At 52.5% G+C, this 20,848-nt stretch overlaps 1 protein-coding gene across 2 annotated transcripts in view; it reads left to right on the forward strand.

Annotated features, from left to right (window-relative positions):
* Positions 1-20,848, forward strand: part of FLT1 (fms related tyrosine kinase 1) — a 130,501-nt gene that overhangs the window by 101,181 nt on the left and 8,472 nt on the right. The window contains exons 17-26 of one of the 2 annotated variants that reach the window (XM_025046906.1): positions 1,199-1,303; positions 4,624-4,737; positions 6,578-6,666; positions 10,021-10,258; positions 10,679-10,776; positions 11,391-11,513; positions 13,109-13,220; positions 14,596-14,695; positions 19,620-19,725; positions 20,091-20,233. In XM_025046906.1, the coding sequence (XP_024902674.1) occupies positions 1,199-1,303; positions 4,624-4,737; positions 6,578-6,666; positions 10,021-10,258; positions 10,679-10,776; positions 11,391-11,513; positions 13,109-13,220; positions 14,596-14,695; positions 19,620-19,725; positions 20,091-20,233 (1,228 nt within the window). The remainder of the gene's footprint in view (positions 1-1,198; positions 1,304-4,623; positions 4,738-6,577; positions 6,667-10,020; positions 10,259-10,678; positions 10,777-11,390; positions 11,514-13,108; positions 13,221-14,595; positions 14,696-19,619; positions 19,726-20,090; positions 20,234-20,848) is intronic. The other variant, XM_015590144.2, reaches the window with a different exon arrangement.

The following is a 20,848-nucleotide window of genomic DNA, read 5'->3' on the forward strand; positions in this document are numbered from 1 at the left end:
GGCTGGCTGGCGGCTAACTCAAGGCATGTTATCGGAACAGTCTGAGAAAGAAGACTCGGCTGGGAGAGGAGGCTGCTGTGTTAAATTAACACTCTAATTACGAGGACTTAACTTTCGACCAGAGGCATTTTCTTGGCTCCCCCCGCCCCACCCCAAGAACCAAAAAGGGTGACTGCTTTGGCCCCTCTTCCTTTTGCCCCATCGGGCTTGAAGTGCACTGCTTCTCCGGGCTCTCCTTAGCCACCTATCCCGAGATGCAGGGGAGCTGAGGTTTCCCGGGGTGCCCTCCTCACGGAGCATCACTTTCAAGGTCTCGCGTCCCCCCCGCTTGCCCGGGACTGTAGGAGCCGGGCTTTGAACACCCCACAAATTCCCCAGCACCACTGTCCCCTCTGCACGAATGGACAGGGGCCTTCTGCGCAGCGGGCACGGGGCGAGGTTCTGGGCAGATTCAGACATGGTCACTGCCCCTCTGTCAGGCTGCTTCACGCAAGGGCGAGGAAAGAAACACGTCCACAGGCGCCCCGGCAGGACCTAACGGGTGCCACTGCAGACACCTTGCTTTGTCCTTGCACTCGGCAACCTCCCTGCAGTTGAAACAAATTACTGCCAGTGGCTGACCGCGAAGGTTTGTAATCTGAAGTCATATCAGGGATCCTGGGAATATTCTGCCTGCCAAAGAAGTCAGATAGGACGTAGTGGTTCTTTCTTAGCTATGAAGCATTATCATAACCAACAGCAATAAACACCATTCTCGATTTCTTCCTTTCTGCTAAAAACACATCAGATGATCTGAAGTGGCAAGAAAAGGGACTTAGGTTAAGCGCAGGGACACATGCTTCCTGATTAGATTATTAAACAACTGAGGAGACTGCCCAGGACTTGGTGGCCTCTCCCTTCCGGGGGGACTTTGTGAGGACACCCGCCGTCCACCAGCGCCAGTGCCTTCCAGGGGCCCAGCCTAGCTGAGAAGGACGAGGGTGCCTCAGAAGCACAGGAAAGAGGTGGAAGGAAGACACTCCAGAAATGTGTCCCTCACTTTGACTCTTCTGGGGCCGGTTCACTGGAGACCCCATTCAGAGCTACACGCCTCACGCCACACATACGCACACGGTAAAGGTGACAGCTCCTTCCTGAAAAAGACTTAAACTCGCCCAGCTGGCTCGGCAAATAAACCAATGTCTTCTTTTCATTATAGGCAAATCGCTCGGAAGAGGGGCCTTTGGAAAAGTGGTTCAAGCATCTGCGTTTGGCATTAAGAAATCACCCACGTGCCGGACTGTGGCTGTGAAGATGCTGAAAGGTATGGACACTGTAGTTTGGCTTTCGACCGACCCATTACGTCCCCTAAACATTGATACTAGGTGAACACAGCCTGGGAACACACACGAGCTGTTTCTGCTCTGTCCACAAAACTTCCCTCTGCTGCCAGAAGCATCTTTACGTCAGGAGTTTTAGATTAGGCCAGCAGGAGCTCAGCACAAACTTTGTAAATGAAACAACGCAGCCCGGTCCACAGGAAAACAATTTCTGTGATCTTGGAGATCTTTCCCCCACCACATCTCAGACCCTAGATTATCAGGGACCATGGTAACCACAGGTTCAACATTTTGGAATGATCCACTATGACGTCAAAATGGAAATTTAGCTGTACATCATAAATCCCGAAGGTTAAGCTGGGGCTTGACTTGACCGTAAAGGAAACCTGGGAAACTGGAACAAACGAGTGCATCAGAGCCATAAATTATTTTACACTGTCAAGTCCCAACCATAAAACATTTTCTCTTTAGAAATTAAAAACAACAACACCACAAACGAATTATCTTCCTTCCTAGCGCTGAATGATACGACCAGCCCGCGATGCACTGGCAGGTAGAGCCAGGTCACACAGTGAACTATGAGCACCGCCACAAGGCAGGCTGAGTGAAAATCAGTGAAAAGTGTATAAACCAAATATCTCAAAGACTCAGGTCTTTGTGTAGAAAATACTTCGTCTCCTCATTCGTGCTAGATTTTTATGTCACTTTAACGTGTTTTAAAGTCCCCAAACCAAAAGAAACAGGACTGAAAGCCCAACGGCTGGTTTGCAGCCTTCCGAAGTCTCCCAGGTATTGGCAGGGGCCTGAGGCTCGGGGAGCCATGCCCCCGACTAAGCAGGTACCCAGCGAAGGCTCCCGGAGAAGGGGGCCATTTGCTCAGGGGACTTCAAAGCTCCTCCTCCGGCACTGACACCATCACTGCAGAAGTATCAAGTAATGACATTTTCCACATCGAACGGCTGTCCTTTACAAGGAAAGGCTTTGATAACACTCTACGGAGAATCTGAGAGTTGTAGTCTGAAAGTAACCAGGAAGGGAGTTGGCACCCAGGAGCCAGGACTTTTGTGGGAGATGGACGACTCGGATGGTGGCAGGTATTTCTGCGAACATCCTGCATTCCAACTCCCCAGCCCGGACAGCCCCACCCCAGACTCCGAAGAGAAGAGTCATCAACGTGGCTGCTATGTGAGAAAGCCCCAGACTGGGTGCTTTAATATATGCGGAGGAACCACCCGAAACTGCCATTTTCCTTACTGTCCTCTCTGCAGCCTGAGAGGTAGACATTATCCTAGAATGCCGATGAAGACATGTGGCCCAGAAAGGTTAACAGCCTCTGCAAGCTCCCAGTGCAGAAGTAAGGGTCTGATGCCAGTCTCCCAGCTTTGAGGGCAGTGCTTTCCCCCACAGTGCCACTCAGGAGGGCTGCGGAGGCCGCCTCCTAGAATGCCCCATCGCTCCAAAAGCGATCCTGGCCTGTGTTCCGGAGGCAATGTTGTGTCCAACCCTGAGACACGTCGAAACTGAATCTGGAAGCAGCTGCTTCCTCAGCCAGCACCATTTCCCTGCCTACCACCACCACACTCTCTCCAGGAGACGTCAGTCTGCTGCCCACGTTTGTCTATTATGGGCCCTGCCCACAAATGGAACCACCTGAGCCAGAAAGCCTGGTTTTCCTCGGTGCTAAGGGGGCATAAATGCATGCAGGGACTGAGGAGTCTGAGAGGGAAAATTCTGACTCGAGCTTTTTTTAGAGACCCAGAGAATCTACTCTATGCAAACAGAAATAGTGTGCCTAATATCTTCATAAGTGTTTATCTTTTTGTTCCCATCAGCCTTGACTGAAAAAGACTGCCAAATAACCCACTATATAAAATTCCTAAATACCACTTCCATTCAGCTTTCTTGTTTTTAAATTGGCCGGCCATCTGTTTCGAGGAGAAACTGCAAAGGCAGACCGTCAAATGCCATGAGCCAGAAGCTCTTTCGAAGCGCCCTTCGGTAAAACCTTTAACCTTTGGGCCTTATGCCTATGTCTGAAATGAGAACAATAATCATGCTGTTTATTTATCTAACAAATAAATGTTGAGTGTCTGCTGTGAGCCAATCCCGAGCTCGTAGGGAGGCTAGAGTTTATCTGGTTATTATTAAAAAATGATTTGTGCTTATGAAATATGTCGGTATTTACCACTATGTCAAATGCACGTCCATCGCCCCATTCCAGAAATACTCACACATGTGTACAAAGATTACACACAGGCTGCATCATTTGTAATGGCAAAAAAACAAAACAAAACAAACAAAAAAAACCACCCTGTATAGTCTAAACGTTAGGAATGCCATTGATCAATCAAAAAGAATGGAAAATCTTCAACATATAAAAGGGGTAAAAGCAAATTTTTAAAAATATGCATGTAATCCCATTTATACGAACAACAACAAAAACCTTTGTTTGGATATTTATAAATGCATAGAAAAAGGTCTGAAACTCCTAACAACAAACAGTGGTCACTTCTAAAAAGATAAGTTGGTTGGAGTGGCTTTCACTTTTTACTCTACATATATCATATCGTTAGAAAATTTTACGGCAAGATTATATGACTTTTTTGGTTCTAACAATAACTTAAAATGTTTAAATGCCTTAGAAATCAACCAATGAGAACAAAGAGAGATAACAAATTTAATTTAGCTTTAGACTTTGCTAATTCTTAGACTGATGTCGTTTATCTCTGAGAATGAAACTGAAGTCAAGAGGCTTACAGATCCTCGCAACTTGCGCTAACCCTGAGGACTCTGGGGAGGAAAAGGTTAAAGGGAGCACGTAACACACCACCATGACGATGTTTACAGAAGTGGCCTCCCTGCTGCTTGCAGGCCCCTTGTGCTCCTTCTTTGTAACTCCTCAAAGAGGGGAAAAGCTAGAGAAAGAGGTGCACTGTGGGCGCATCCCCTGCCTGGATGGTTCTGGCCGTGCCTGGTACTGGCAGAAGGGAAGCCTCTGGAAGGCGCTTCCACAAGGTGCCCTGCTCTGAGTCAGCCCATTACTGAACAGGACTAGGTCCAGAGAGAGGAAACGTGCGGTGACTAACCCCACCACCACGCTGCGCCTTACTGTAATCGAAAGGATGTTGGCTCGGGAGGGTGGGAGTAATGAAAACAGTCTGCAGACTTGGCCCTTCTGCAGAATATGGGGAAGTTAGTGAAGCAACCAGCTGAAGAGTGACAAACCTGGGGGGCAGTAATGCCGCCTCCGGCGGAAAGGGCCCCATTGTCCGGTCGCCTTGACTCTTCCTTGCTTCTCACACAGAGGGGGCCACGGCCAGCGAGTACAAAGCTCTGATGACTGAGCTCAAGATCTTGACCCACATCGGCCACCATCTGAACGTCGTCAACCTTCTGGGAGCCTGTACCAAGCAAGGAGGTAAATGAGAAAGGGCTGGCCGCTCCGCCTCACGATCCACTCGCTCACAGTGGAGTTCTCCGACCTGCAGCTCCTTCTCCCTAGCCCTGCTCCCCCTCACCTCCTGGAAAATGGCCTTTCAGCTGCTCCAGAGGAAATAGTTTGTCTACTTATAAAAGGAGGCTCCCACCCTAGAAAAGCTTTCCCTATATAGTTAAAGGTTCTGAAGAGGACTCCTTTTCAGATCTCCTTCCGCGGGCTCTAGGCCAAGTGGAGGGGGTTTTTCTGGAATGATGACTTTGAAGGAGTCTGACCAGGGCTAAGGTAAACGCATAGAAGGTTGTGCATCCCTTGAAGCTTCACCTAAAGCGGTGAATGTTCTTGAAGACCCTTCCATCCGCCCCTATGGCAAGGTTAGTGCCTGGCTGTAGGTGCGTGATCACTGCTGGAGCCAGAAAGAAAGGTGTAAAGGACCTACGCTTATAAATGTTTTCTAAGCCCAGCAAAGGTAGCAGAGATGAAAGGTAGCCGGGAAGGCCTATCGGCTACAGGTGGCGGTGGGGAGAAGATGCTAAGGGCTGGGGAGGCCAGAGCTAGAGTCCCGAGGACCTAGACACAGCTACCTGCTTCTCTATCATCCCTGAGTAATGCCAGGTGAGAAGCTCTTCCTCGAGTTCTCTGCCTTGGCAACCTCGTTCTGTTTGCCTCGGCTTCGCGCCCGTGATTCTGACTGGGGGTAACCAGAGAACCCACCTCAGGGTGCGCGTCGGAGCCCCGCGGAGCCGGCTTTAGGCTGGAAGCACCCCTTCCCCCCGAAACGCGAGGGTTGCTGGCCCCCAGGTAGGTACCCGGGACGCGCCGAATTCTCCCGGGTGGCGGGGAGTCATGGAACCACTGGAAGCCACCTCTTATTCTGTAACCCGGAGGGAACAGGTGCCGTCGGGGTCTCTAACTTGCATTTTTAAACCAGCGAAGTCCTGACTGACTGAACACCCCTCTACTGGGCCGGCCTCGGCCTCTGGGAGCTCGGGGGAACTAGGCCGTCAGGGCCGCGGGCTCACAGAACGCGGGCGGCCGCCCGCTCGAACAGTTCCGGGTCATCCCGCTTTGACCCGGAACCGGAAGTTGCGGCCCGCGGCGGGCCTCGTGCCCGGCCTTCAGCGCACCGCGTGGGACTCGCGGTGCAGCTCGATGTTTCTTCCTACCCAATCCTCTTGCTTCCTTTTGACCAAGACCCAGGAGATGATGGGGTCAGCCTCTAAGCTTAGTGTGACTCTATTAAATAGTTTGGGGGGGGGGACTTAAAAGAGTAATATTTTGTGACGCGAAATGTGGGTGCAATTCAAATTGGCGTGTTTATAAGGGGTTATTGAGCACAGTCACTCATTTGTACTGTCGGCTCTGGCTGCTTTGACACTACCAAGGCAGAGCGAATAGCCATATGGCCTGCGAGGCCTAAAATATTTACTGTCCCGTCCTTTACAAAAAAGTTTGGTCGCTGCTTTAGCCCTTCTTAAGCTGCTTAACAATGGGGTGAGTGACAGTGTCCTGAGGTCCCTCTACTCACAGAAGAACGTGTGGCTGGCACTTACAGGTGGAGCCCCAGCTTTGGCTCCTCCCCTCTTCAGTTGTTTCTCCTCCTACTCTTTCTGCTTCTCCCACACCCACAATCGTCTCCTATTCCTTTTGTATTTTTTAAACTCCTTCTCAGATTAAACTGAAAAAAATCTCTCACCCTAAGTTGCATCTCTAGGTCCCACTAATACAAAGACTAGTTGTTTTGAGGTTTCTGAGGCCCGCTGATGGCTGGCAAATAGCTGACTGGCTTGGCGTGGCTGAGCGTATGCTGTTTTGGCTACAGGGCCCCTGATGGTGATCGTGGAATATTGCAAATATGGGAACCTATCCAACTACCTCAAGAGCAAACGAGACTTATTCTTTCTCAACAAGGTAAGGAATTTTGCAGTTGGAGATTTTGAAAGATAGCAATGAGTTTCCATTTCGGCTATAGCAGGATAAAGCAAAAGAAACCTATATTTTTCCATCAATGACTAAGCTTAAAACTCAATCTCTGCTTTTTCCTCCTTTTCTGTTTTTTCCCTCCATGCTCATATATCACACTCTTTTAAAATTGTTTATCTCTTTAAAATGTTTTCGTTATATATCACACACTGGACGGCACAGAGAATATTTGATCTTAGTGTATGCAGCGATAATTAGGGGTTAAAATTTACTAGCCATCTATCTAAATATCTATCAGATCATCTTGATAACCTTATTTCTCTTTTTCTCTCTAGATATATAGAAACACACAAATCACTTAGTTATTTGTTTCTTAAAAGATGATAGCAAATATAATCGTCTCCATTTATTAGATTACAGGAATTTATGACTCAATCAACTGACTTCACAGTCAACAACAGACCGATGATAGGGCCCAAGAAATCACTTTCTCCTCTTCCTACAGCCCTTTCTCCCACTTCCCCCGACCCTACCACCCTTGTCACCCGTATACAGACACCAAATCAGTCTTATCCACTAGAGTAAAGGTATTTAGTAAAAGGAACACATGGGTCTAAGTACTGAAGGCAAACCAAGTTCAAGGGTTTAGTAAAGCTTTGCCAGTGTGACCCACAGCAACCATGTCATTGCCTTCTCTGGGCCAGAGAAGCTTGGGAGACAATTCGACATTATTAACTGATAATTAGCAATATTGGTGGTGAATCAATGTAGTGTGGAGGTTAAGCATCGGACTCCAGAGTCAGACCTCCTGGGTTTGAATCCTGTCTCTAACAGTGATGAAATCTAAGACCATGGTACTCAGGATACTCAGTCCTGCTAAATTTCACTTTCTCATTTATCAAATGGAAGTAACAGTAACTATCATGGTCATCATTATTGACTCATGGAGATAGAAAGATTGGGTGGGTCCAACTCAATGCCATTGACCTATTCGATCTGTGTAATGAATCAAGTGTCCAACATCCACGTATGGTGCCCATCTCTGTCATGTGGGCGAGAGTCATCAGGTGGCACACAAATAGGAGCCGCTGGACAGCTGGCCCATCCTCTCATCTCTCTAGCTTTGATCCAGCCAAAGACACACAGGTAGGTGTTCTAGACTGTATTTTACCCAACTTTAAACCATGCTGTCTCATAACTAGAATCTTAAAGCTGAAAGAGATACTTGTGATCAGCTAGTTCAAGTGATTGGCTTAAGGACACATACTTACCAAGAGATGAAGCCGGGGGAAAAGAACCCGGCTCTCTTATCTCCTCTTCCAATGCTTTTTCTGTGTGCTACATTGGACAAGGAGGAAAAAAAAAAAGAAAAAAAAAAAAAAAAAAACAGAAAAAGTGGAAAGTGGTGCCCTGAGCTAAGAGTGCAAACGCCCTTCAGTCCTGAAATCCTGGCCTAGCTTCAGGAAGAACTAAGCCAGCAGAACGCCCCAGGGACCGGGGCAGGATGGAACGTTTGGGTTTGTGCGTCCTTTGTTTTGAAGAGTTTGCTTCCTCCTCTGGCTATATTTAATGATTCGCCTCCCTGTCGGTGGAGCCTAGTGTTTTCGTGGAAAACACATGGCTGTATTTCATATTTGAAACCTAAAGGAATGTAAAGAGAAGGTAAAAGGAAAACCAAAGGCCAAATAGAAATGGGATATTTTATTTTCCAACTAAATTCGCCAGGATCCTTAAATATCGTTTTAATAGATCCACTGCATTCTGCCGGAGTCCCAAAAGTTCAGTACATCAACCTTTATTTAACAGAGGAGGTTACCAATAAGCAAAGCTGAAGGTACCGTTGATTGGGAGTCAGGAAGAGGGCGAGGGAGCGTGAGTCACAGTCGCTGGTGACACGCCCCAGGGAGCGTGGTCACAGACCTGAGCCTGAGTGGGCCCGTTGAGCACTTTTCTCCCTGACGCCCTTGCCCGCACTCTCCCGCTGCTGCCTTCAGTCCTGGGGACGGTCCTGTGAAAAATAAAACTCCAGGCCTCAACCGAGTGGAATCAAACCTAACTGCCTCAGGAAGACGCAATAACAAAGGGTTATATTCTTTACGTGTCCTCAGGTAGGTCACCTGGGTGGCGGTGGATGTTTACTCGGAGGCCTGCCTCCCCTCCTGCAGCACAGGAAGGTCTCTTCTGGGGCGGGGCGGGGCGGGGGAGGGGGATGGCTAGGAGCCCGGTACCCACCACCACACTCTCAGAGTTGGTCAGGCTGGCCCTCCTGAAGCTACCTCTGTCCTCTGCTTGCTCCCACTGTGCCCTCTAGTGGAGGGATCACTCCTACTTGGTGACATTTCTAGGAAAAGCCAAGGCAGGACCTGCGAGCCTGGTTAATCTTAGCACTGCCACACCGTGCTGGAGGATCAAGGGAAACCGCTGAAGCCTAGTTCCTCTCAGCCCGTTTCAATACTGGCATCTAGCAGAACTGAGCCTAGATACACGGTCCTGTCACGGAGCCACTGGGAGAACTAAGTTTCTCTTGTCGTGGTTGTTAGAGGAATTACTAAATGTGATAAAAATCTTTTCGGGTTCCACATGAACACCCAAAACCAAGAACTCCTTTTCTATGAGTCAAAACATAACAGATGATAGAGCTTTTCAGGTGAGGAAGATGGAACTCAGAAAAGTAAGGCGATTTGCCCCAGGTCACATGGGTACTGGAAGAGCCAGGTTATACACTGGGGCTTGGATGCCCCATCCAGGCCGAGAGGCTGTTTTTACCCATTAGGATCAAGCCGTATCTTTTATTTTCACTGGAGGAAAGAAAAAGAAATGTTCTTGCTCCCCCTTCCCCAAGGAGACTAAAGGAATTGGTAGCCACGGCCCTCATTACTCCCCACAGGGATTACGAAGTGAAGGCCCAGGTTCACTGGGCACCCTTTCCTGCCCATCATATCATCTTTCACAAGGTGGCCCATGGTGTGGAAAAGCGGTTACGGGCACAGACTAGAGCTGGCAAAACCTGGGCTCAAGCGTTGCCATTCACTAGCTGCATGTCGCTTTGATTCCTTGACTTCTCTGAAGTTGTTTCTTCGTATATAAGAACTACAGCATAAAACTGTTGGAAAGATTAAATGAGAAAATGCGCCTGAGATCCTTAACATCCTGGCTCCCAGAGTCAGCGCTCAGTAACTGCCAGTTGCTGTTAATACTCACATGTCCTACCTCGTGCGGTCTAGAAGCCCGGTCAAGAGCAGAATAGACTCCACGACCCCAGGAGTGGCCAGGTGCTTGCCCATCATAAAGCCCTTGCTGCTAATTCACTGTCCTTTTTGTGGAATGACATTCTCTCAACAGGGGCGATTGCCAGCTCGAGGGACTGACTGTCTTCCCCGGTGGCACTCCCTTTCATCCATGTCCCTCTCGGTCTGTTCAAAGGATGCAGCGTTACACGTGGAGCCTAAGAAAGAAAAAATGGAGCCAGACTTGGAGCAAAGCAAGAAACAAAGACTAGATAGTGTCACCAGCAGTGAGAGCTTTGCGAGCTCCGGGTTTCAGGAAGATAAAAGTCTGAGTGATGTCGAGGAAGAGGAGGGTAGGTATTAATTCCTTCCTGTCCTACAGTCGGAGATATTTTTACAACATACTCTGCATCTCTGAAATGTTTTTTTATTTATCAGCCTAATAAACATCCGGGAGACTTGGAGGGCAATGTCCCAAGCAGATAAGATTTGAATTAAGATTATTTTCAGGGTTGCTAATTTTGACAGGGAGCTGTAGATTGTCTCCCCTCGGGCCTTTTGTCTTCATGGCTCATTCCCCTTCCCCCACTCTGCTAAAACGGGCTGGAGGCCTGGAATAATCTCTGATATTCCTCCTGAAACTCAGATGCTCTTGAAAATGAACTCTGATCCACTTGTTGGTTGGTTTTATGTTTTGCTCACATTGTTCCAATATGGGATTTGGCGGAGTAACAAGCACCGTTACAAACAGCTACGGTTTTAATGATTTCCAGATTCTGACGATTTCTACAAGCAGCCCATCACTATGGAAGATCTGATCTCTTACAGTTTTCAAGTGGCCAGAGGCATGGAGTTTTTGTCTTCCAGAAAGGTCAGCCTTGCTCTTTACTGTCGTTCTTTGCCAAGCCTGGACACGTGGACGCTCGTGTGGACAAACGCGAGTTCGCTCTAAATCACATTTCCTAGTTGCTTGCACTCATGTCCTTAAACGTAGTGAACGTGGCGAACGCCTTCCTTTACGCCGATGCGAGTGAGGGCTTTCGACCGCAATGCGTCTTAGGTACTTAGCTCCAGGAGAAGCCATCCTGGGTTTCAGACTGGAGAAACCTGGGCCCCGTGCTCCGCGCTGCCCTCCCGCAAACCGCAGCCAGGTCGCCGCCGAGCGCCACAGCTTGGGATCAAAGGCTGCGGGTGGTTTTGCTCCGGGGAGAAGTCCCTGCCAGCTTCGTTGGTCAGGGTGCTGTCCCGCAAAGGCGTGGCAGAGCGGGCTCGGGCTATGCCTCGCCTTCGGGGCGTCCGAAGGCCACGTTTGTAAAGAGGCGCTTCGTGTCCGTGGCAGCTCCGTGGCAGCTCCGTGGGTGCTGGGGGCTGCTTCTGTCAGGTGACGGATGCTCGAGTGGAGAAGAATAATGACACACAGAAGCCGCAGGAAATTAGTCAGTCAGATTAAGGAAACGCATTGATTATGCAACTGTTTTATTATAGTGCATCCATCGGGACCTGGCAGCACGAAATATTCTTTTATCTGAGAACAATGTGGTGAAGATTTGTGATTTTGGCCTCGCCCGGGATATTTATAAGAACCCCGATTATGTGAGAAAAGGAGATGTAAGTCGGTTCGTTGTTTATTTGGCTCATTTATACCCTGTCATTTTAAGCCGCAGACCGGAGCCCTTGGTAAACATTCACACTTCCTCGGCAGTGGGCCCCGAAAGCCGTCACGTGCTTTCTGTGAAGACGAGCAGCCCAGGCGGCTGTGTTCCAGGGAGCTCTTGCGTGGGGCTCCGAAAGGCCACCGTCTCCTCATTCCGTTGTTCCCTCCCTCCTGGCTTGGTCCCTGTCCTCTGGGCAGCGCTGCCCGAGATGGCCAGCCTGAGCAGTGTTTAGTGGGGCCTCGGCGGGACCACACCGGCACCTCCCTCGGACTCCCGTGGGAGTTTTCTGAACCACGGGAAAGAACAGCCTGGACTCTTCCCTCAAATAAACCCACTGATGGCTTCAGCAGGTGTATAGCGCTCAGGAAAGGGTGGGGCGGGGGCGGGGGCGGAGTAGCATTATCTTGCTAGAGAGGAAACCGTTTGACTCCAGCATCTGCCTTCCATGCCCAGCATCCCCGGCTGGCTCGCACTGGCTTCTCTTCCCTGCTTGTTTTTGGACGGAGTGTTATGTTTCACTTTTGTGGGTGACCTCCTGTGCCCTCTCTTCTCTGGCCTACACCCTGAGGGTTTGAGCTTGTGTCTGGGCCTAGCCGATTACTCTGCAGTAGTGGTTCTCAGACTTCAGTGAGCATACAGACCACCCAGAGGGCTTATTAAACTACCATTTGTGGGGCCCCACCCCTGAAATTCTGGCTCAGTAAGTCTTGGTGGGGCCTGGGAATTTGCTTTTCTAAACAAGTTTCTAGGCGCCGCTGGCACAGCTGTTCCCCAGACAATACTCTGAGAACCATGGCTCCACAGTCTTCACTTTATAAAAGAAAAAAAACCCGCTTTCCTGGGGAGTCCCGATTTGCAAAGATGGCATTTACCTACGTGTCCGTCTGTCTTCCTCTTCTGTCCGTCTGTCTCAGCCTCTCCCTGCTCCCCCCCTCGTGTTTTTCTCATTGTGTCTCTATTGTTCCATACTTCCTGTCGCTTCCCATCCATCTAGAGTGGCAAGGCCTGTCTCATTGGGGTTCTTGCTGCCTGGAAGAGAGCTGAAGTATGTGTGCACACTTGGCAACCAGCCGCATGCACTCCTAAATGCTGTCTGTCTGTCACCTTCCTTCTTCCCTGTGCCTTTGCCCACTCCCCCCACTCAATGACTTTTAAAACCCGGTCTTTTTACATAAGAATGCCTTTCAGAATCCTTTTTCTTAGGAAAAATCCCTGGAATTCCATTTTCAGGCTGTCTTCTAATTCAGATCACTCTTTCTCAGGTCCCTGTGGAGTGCGAGTGTTTTGGGGGACATAAATTTCTTACAGGCATGCCAGACGTGGGAGGGGCTCCCCGAACACGTGTTACCTTCATGGGAATCAGTGTGGCCCGCAGCTCTCGCGGGCTGACTCCGCGTGTCGTAGGAGCGTTCTATGTTAGGAAACCGTAACTGCTCTAGGAAGTGATTTCTGGGCCAAGTGCTCTCTGGGAGGTGACCCACGGGCGCTCGGGTTGCATGTGCTTTGTTTGCATGTCCTTCTGCTCAAGGCCCCCTTGCCCTTTTCTAGACACGACTTCCTCTGAAGTGGATGGCTCCTGAATCTATCTTTGACAAAATCTACAGCACCAAGAGCGACGTGTGGTCTTACGGAGTTCTGCTGTGGGAGATCTTCTCCTTAGGTAACTTTGGGGGAGGAAGAGGTCGCATAGCCCAGGACCGAACGTCTGTCAGGGGTCCTTGGGGTGGACCCGAGCTTGAGGTCAGCATCCAGGCAGCCGGAAGCCGTCCGGAGGCATGGGTCCACGGAGAACCCGCGTGAGGGGTGTGCGCCCCTGGGGGGCAGGAGGCTTCCCACGGACCCCAGCGGGGTGGACCAGTAGGAAATCTGAAGTCGGGTTCCCCGTTGGCCAGTCTGGCTCCTCCTTCCTCCACCCTTTGCCCCCTCCTGATTCCTCAGACACCCCGATTCCTACCGCCCTGCCCTCTTCCCTGCCTGTGTCACCCCTCCCCTCAGAATCTCTGATGAAAGGCCACACGGAGCCAGCTCAGCTGGTGTCAGTGACGAGGCCTTCAGTGCCACTAGCAGCACGGCCACTGTCAGCTGTGAGCCTCAGACGCGCTTCATGCGGCGTGACCGCTGGGACACTGTTTACTCTGCTTCCAGTAGCGTCCACGGCCAGTGGCTGGGAACCTGGTCCAGCCCCAGGCGCACGGAGCCCATGTCGGCTTGCAGACACACGCCGCCGCTCCGAGGCCTCCCTTGTGTGGGGTCCAGCCAACAGGCGTTTGCACTTTGCCAAAAATTGGCCTTTCAGAACCAATAGAAGTCGCCCCGTAACATCCCTGGTTTCCTGTAATGTGTGAAAACCATTCCTCTGCTTTCGATGACAGGCACCTGTTGCTTCCACTCTTTGAAAGCAGCTTGGCGGCCACGGCGGCCCCGCAGTGACACAGTGCCAGCGCCGTGCGCCTCCCAGCTGCTTCCTACCAGCAGCAGTCACTCGAGAGTGCAGACAAACACATGCGGAGGTGGCGGAGGTCCGAGGGCCGGGACGGGGACCGGGAGCCTGGAAGGGGCTCGTGGGCATCCTGGACAGGCAGCCCAGGCCCCTCTGGCCACACCCGGTCCTCCGCCCCACCCCATACAGCCTCCTGGGGCTCAGGCCCGGCATAGCAACGAGTCCCCGGCTCTGTGGACGATGACAAGAAAGTAGTGAGTGACAGTCATAGAGGTGCGAGTGAGCCACAGTGCTCGGTCCACTGGCTTTTTAAAAAGAGCCTCATTAACACAAGGAAAGAGTTTCTAATGGTGGGACTTCTTTAGAGTTGCTTTAGAGTACAGGACAGGGCCCCCTCAGAGGAAGGAGCAGCCCTGGGAATGGCCCGGGGGCGTCACAACCAGCACCGCGGGTCCCCGACCGACCTTGTGTCACTAGTGAGGATTTGTCGAGCTTCACTGCAGGTGGTGCCATGCGTGGACACCCATCCCCATCACTGGCCGCTTGTCACTAGGCCATCAGCGCTGATTGCCCTGTGTTTCGGTCGTCCCCGCAGGTGCGTCCCCGTACCCAGGCGTGCAGGTGGACGAGGACTTCTGCAGCCGCCTGAAGGAAGGCGTGAGGATGCGGGCCCCCGAGTACGCGACTCCTGACATGTGAGTCCTTGGCCGCCCTGGCCCCACCCCCTGCCCCCCACCCACAGCGCTCGCCCCACAGAACTCCTGCGGGGGGCAGCTCGTTGGGTTTTAGAATTCCAGTCCTGCGGAGCCCCATTGGACAGGTGTGCAGGGAGGGCTTCCCAGAGTGAGGCACATTGTCCCGGATCCACCGTCACCTGTTTCCTCTCTCGACCACTGACGTGACTTTTCAAGGCCTCTGGCTGGGAACCGAAGTGAGAAATTCAGTTCCTAAGTGTGAATCCAGGTGAAACTAACAGGCCACCCAGGAACCAAACCACATGGGAGCCAATCAGCCCAGCTCAGATTCCCAGAGCAGGGGAGGGAAGAGACAGACCCACCCTAGGACCCGGCTCAGCAGCTGCCTGCAGCGGGCAGCGCTGCCTGCTACGTGGCCCGTGGCTCCAGGCAGGTGGCAGGCTCTGGGCGAAGGCTCCCTCATGGCTCAGCGCTGGCCCGCCTCTCAGACACTCTCTTCCTGACGCTCTGTGGACGTCTCGTCCTTTGAGTGCTGGGCAGGAACGCGATGACACTTGCAGCTGTGTTGAGCTGCTGACAAGGACCTGGGCGGCACCTCCTTTCCTGAGCTGGCAGGCGGCCCTCCCTGCCCCACCCACACACTGGGGTCCCGTCACAGCCCTGTGGTGGCCTTTGGGGAGGGGTCAGGGAACGAAGGAAGTGTGGGCTTGGCCTGAGTGCGAGGTGGCCGTCTCTTTCCTTCATGTCTGAGGATAAGACCAGGTCAGACCCAGGATGAGGCAGATGGGACTGAGGCTGGGAAGGCAGAGTTAGGAAGCAGCCTGGGGCAGCGGGGAACGAGGGACCTGCTCTTGTCTGTCACACGTGGTGTGCTGGGAGCCTGAGGCAAGGCTCCCTTCTGAGAGCTGGGGACAGATACACGAGCCCAGGGCCGCACTCGCTTGCTTTTGCATGCAGAGAGCCCAAGCGATCTGGTTTAAAGCGAGACCGCTTTGCATTTGAGGGTTGTCTAAGTGGCCCCCGCCCCCACCGCCTCATTTGAAGTTCCCAGCAGCCTTGAGGAGCAGGCAGGCAGGTCTGTCAGTCTGAATTCGATGAGCGATGAATCTAAGCCTCTGAGAAGTGAACTGACTTGTCCTCCTTCAGCTAAGCGGCAGAGCAGATTAGGAAGGCAGTCCCTTGGCCTGGTCTCCCAGACGACAGGACCGTTAAATGAGAACTACACTCCACATTCCTTAGAAGAAATGTTTCTCTAACGTGTCCACTCGTGCTTCAAATTAAATGTTTCCATCCACTTTTCACAACATCTGAAAATCACAAAAGTTCTCTACCACTAACAGCAATAGTCGTAACCGCAGTCATTAAGTAGCAACATTTAACGATGTTTCTTGACTAAACAGTTCTTTAGTGCTTATTAAGTGCCGGGTACTGTGTTTAGCACTTTTAACCTATATTAATTTTCCCAGTGCCCATAACAGCCCTATAAAGTAGGTACTGGTATCGTCTCATTTCACAGATGAGAAAAGCAGGGCACAGAACACCTAAGCGATTTGCCACATTGCTTGTGTGCTAAGCACACCCAGCCCGACGCCAGAGCCCAGAGCAGTGCACACAACCCGCAGGGCCTGCTCCCAGTTCGCACCTAGCCGCTGGTCCAGAATAACCCTGGAGGCAGAAAGTCCCACCGGCTTTGGAGAAGAAGCTCCTTGGCCTTCACCAAACCCCCAAGTCTGCACATAAACAGTCTCCCAAGTAGGGCTTACACCCCACACAGCCCCTAGGGAGAAGAGCCGTTCCTCAGATCTGGGGGTTTATTTTAGAGATGAAAAGTAAGCAGCAGCTTCAGGAACGTTTGTACAGAAGGCCAGAGCTCAAACCTTCAGCCATTCTTGGGCATTTGAAAGCTGCCCGGGCGAGGATGAAGTGCAGCTCTCAGAACTGGGATTCTGGGACGCGAACTTGGCCTAAAGTGGTGTGCATGTGGGAGCCTGGGCGACAGCCGGACAGGAAGCTCTTCCCACAGGTCCAGGAGGGCTGTGGGGTTGGGCGCGCCTGGGGCAGCTTCACCTCGTAATCTCGTTTGCTCAGGATGCCCAGCGTTTCCACGTGAGTCCCTGGTTTTCCGCCCGGAGCCCGTTTAGTCAGAAGTCTTTCGATAACGGAATGAGCAGTGAACGTTTCTATTTTTCTTTTCCTTTGGTGTTTGCTGAGATGGTTTGCATTGAATTTTAGGCAAGAGAAGTGGAATCTGGCAATCAGAAACCAAGAATCAAAATAAAAGCAGCACGTAGTCGTAGGGGGTCCACCTCGCTGGTTTCTGCCAAGAGGCCCAGGGATCCTCGCCAGGCCACCTGCCCGGGGTGACCGGATGCGGGTTGAGGCCAGCGGGGGCAGACCCTCCTCCCTCCTCTCACAGCCGGGTCAGGTCTGTCCTGCCCTGGCTTCCCTCTGTAGATCGTCTCTGTAGGCGTTTCATGTTCTTCCGGTGATCTCCAAGAATCTAGTGACAAAGAGCCTGGGAGCACTAGGCTTGAATGCGGTACGCGGGGAACAGGCCAGCCTCTGCCACAGTCATGCGTCTTGGGGTGAGGGTTCCCAGAGTTTTGTCTGCAGACTATATTTTGCACTGATCTCAACAAATCAGCAAATATGTAAACTCGCTTTAAAATGAGATCCCTACGGGATGGTGCAGGCTCTGTCGTAACGCCACTTCAGACCTCTGGCCATCGGCAGGCCGGCCCATGCGACCTGAATGGAGCAAGAGCCTTGAGCCCTCCCTCTGAGGCGCTGCTGGTCAGGGACAGTTAGGGACCTTGGGCGCTGCAGCCCCCATCCTGTGTCTCCCAGAGGTAGGGTTACCTCGCTCCCAGTCTCCTCCATGACTGTGAATCGAGCCCCAGCGCGATGGCACCTGACGGTGGCCCACGCGTCACACTCACCAAAGGGCCCTCACGGGCCTCGGAAGCACCTGACCCGCTCCACGCCCCCTGGGAGGCAGGCAGAGTCAGCACAGTCGGTGAAGGACAGGGCGGGAGGGAGCCACCGTCATCTTCTGAGAAGGGTCTTGCCCCCGCAGCCAGTTTGAACAAGGGCAGGAGAGTCTGCGCTTGGGACAAGTGGTCTTTAGGAGTCCCCGTCCCTCACTCAGAGACTTGAGACAGCTGCTTCCTGGGTGCTCGTCAGAAAGCAGAACCTCAGTGCCCCTTTCGAGGAAAGCTTGCATTGGAAGACCAGTGCCCACGGAGGGTGCCTGAAGGCCACGTGGTGCCACCACTGCCCCGGGCGCCTAGAAGTCTCTCCCCGGGTTAACTCGGAGCCTTAGCCGCCCGGCCCACACCGTCGGCCTCTCAGAACCGGTTTACTGAACGGCGATTTTGCTGTCAGGGCTTTGCCAGCATCGGCAGTGTCCGGGGCAGCCGCGGGCCGCACCTCCTGGTGCTGACGACGTTGTGGCAGGCGTCCGGGAGAGCCGCCGCTCAGATTCGAGTCCCAGCGGTGGCCGCGCTTGTTCCAAGTCACCGCTTTGTGGCGTGTGGCTCATGTGCACCACACACCTGCTGTGCCTTCTCTTCACTGGAGCTTTGCCTCTGTCGTGCTGCTCGGAATCAGCTTGTAAAGTCTGCAGATCACATGGCCTGTGGTTTCCCCTTTACTTCTCTCTTTCCTCCCCCGATAGTCTCCCTTCCTCTCTGTTTAGCCTTCCTATGTTCTGTCTTCACCTGCCACTTCGTATACGTGGACACAAAACAGGGCTATCCTTAAGGGACGCCTGGGCTGCCGGTGAGACTGGAAAGCCCATGGCTCAGACGTGGCCAGGGCCGGAGTTTCTGGGGCTTGTCCGAGCCACACGCAGGCCCAGCGCGGCCCGTGGTGTCGCAGTACAGCCTAGGGCTCGTGGGAGGCAGCTCCGTTCTTCCGGAGATCAGTCTGGGTCCCTCAGCCGTCTCTACCGAGTGCTCACAGCTGGGCCCTGCGCCGGGGAGCGGCGTGGAGACCAGGTCTCTGCCCGCACAGGGCTGGCAGCCGGGGTCTGACCCAGCGACGACTCCGGAGGAGAGCAAAGAGCCCAAAGAGAATCCATGCTGAGGCAGCATGGAGCAGGCCTCCGGCGCGTGAACCCTCGCCCCTGCGCATGGGGACCCTCAGCCCTGCACGTGGGGACCCTCAGCTCTGCGCGTGGGGACCCTCGCCCCCGCGGACACAGCCAGGAGGGGCCCAGGCCCTGCACAGCGGGACGGCAGAGGAGTCCCACAGGAACCCTGCCAACGTTTAATTCCCAGAACGAGAGTCAGCTTCCGTGACCCCAAGACACTGGTGTGTCCAGAAGCTCTGACGTACTGGGGTGGGGGGTGGGGACAGCCACACGTGGGGACATGCACACAGCACACAGCCCACGGAGGCACCCACCTCCCAGAGGCGACACAAGGCCCGAGCACAGGGCTTCTCCGGTGTCCACTGTGAGCTCAGTGGAACGGGGCACTTATTAAGAAGCCCTCGCCAGCCTCCACCACAGCCTGTGCCTGCGCCAAGCACGGCAGACTGTTTGCCTGTGGATGTTTGAGTCCACACTGGCTTTTCCCCGTCATGGTGTTGTCCTGCTCTGACAGGCAGGGAACACTCCGCCCCGTGTGACCGCGACCGCTGCCGGTCCCCTTCCAAACAGCTCAGCTGCCCTCACGCAAGAACACCCTCCCGCTGCGGGGACGAGGGGCTCCGAGGGTCCTGGGCCGTGGCGGGCTCTGCACGGTCTGCCTCTGTAGACGCGCTGTCCGTGGCCGGCAGGCCCCGGCCACATGGATGTGTGCACACTGCAGGTGCAGGGCGCACATGAAGGCAGACGCCGTCCCTCCACGCGGGGCGATGCCCACCCCTGCTGTGGCGTGCAGGACTGTCTGCAGCTGTCCGCTGTGCTTCTGCCCGACAGCTATCAGATCATGCTGGACTGCTGGCACAGAGACCCCAAGGAGAGGCCGAGGTTCGTGGACCTCGTGGAAGAGCTGGGCGACTTGCTTCAAGCCAACGTACAGCAGGTAACACTAAGTTTATCGAGACTACCAGAAGCCAGGTGCCTTTGAATATAAGTCAAGAGGATGTTTTACTTTTGTTTTAGTAGCTTTTAATACTCGAGGTTAGCAGTAGAAAATTGTGTGTGTGTGTGTGTGCGCACGCGCGTGTGTGTGCGCGCGCGTGCAGAATTATCTTTGCAAAACACAACTGAGGAGGTGGGAATCGTGGTTTTAGGTGACGAGTTTCACGCACATGCGTGCAGAATTATCTTTGCAAAACACAAAGATAATTCTTTGTGGAGGTGGGAATCGTGGTTTTAGGTGACGAGTTTCACGGTAATAGACTAAAGTACAAGTTCGCACATCACAGCCCTGTCTTTGGCGTTTAGGACGGTAAGGACTACATCCCACTGAGCGCCATGCTGACAGCAAACGGCGGGTTCGCGTGCTCAGCCCCCGCCTCCGCCGAGGACTTCTTCAAGCAAGGGGTCTCAGCTCCGAGGTTTAATTCTGGAAGTTCCGATAACGTCAGGTAAGCGTCTTTGCTTTCCCCGAATTTATATTATAAAATTTTCAAACATACAAAAAGACAAAGCCCACTTCCTAGGTTCAGCCGTAGTTAACACCTGGCTGGATTTTGCCCGGGCCTTACCCACACCTGTGTGTGTGTCTACACGCTCCCTACGGATGTGTTTTTCTTTTTGCTGAACTGTTTGAGAGGGAGCTTAAGGCACTGTGACACTTCACTTCTAAATACTTTAGTACACGTCTTGTAAGGACATTCTCCTATGTGACCAAACCAAGGTTATCACAACGAATCAGTAATTCTTCAATATTGTTAAATAGGCAAACTTCCCCAGGCACCTCTGATCCCTTAAAAAGAAAGAGCAGGATCTGGTCAAGAATAACACGTCTTCTTTTCTTTAGTGTATCTTATTCTGCAATAATTCCTTCATCTTTTTTTCAATAACATTGACTTTTTTCATGAGACCTTAGATAAAACTAAACAAGATGGATTTTATTGTTATCTGATAAACATAGCTCTCGTCACTACAGAGGAGGAAGGGGACAGACCCTCACCAAGTGCCCACCCTGGGCGCAGGGGTCAGCGCCTCAGTGCTGCCGATCACCTGAGTGTCACATGTGC

Source organism: Pteropus alecto, unplaced genomic scaffold, assembly GCF_000325575.1.
Source record: "Pteropus alecto unplaced genomic scaffold, ASM32557v1 scaffold80, whole genome shotgun sequence".
NCBI classification, from domain to species: domain Eukaryota; kingdom Metazoa; phylum Chordata; class Mammalia; order Chiroptera; family Pteropodidae; genus Pteropus; species Pteropus alecto.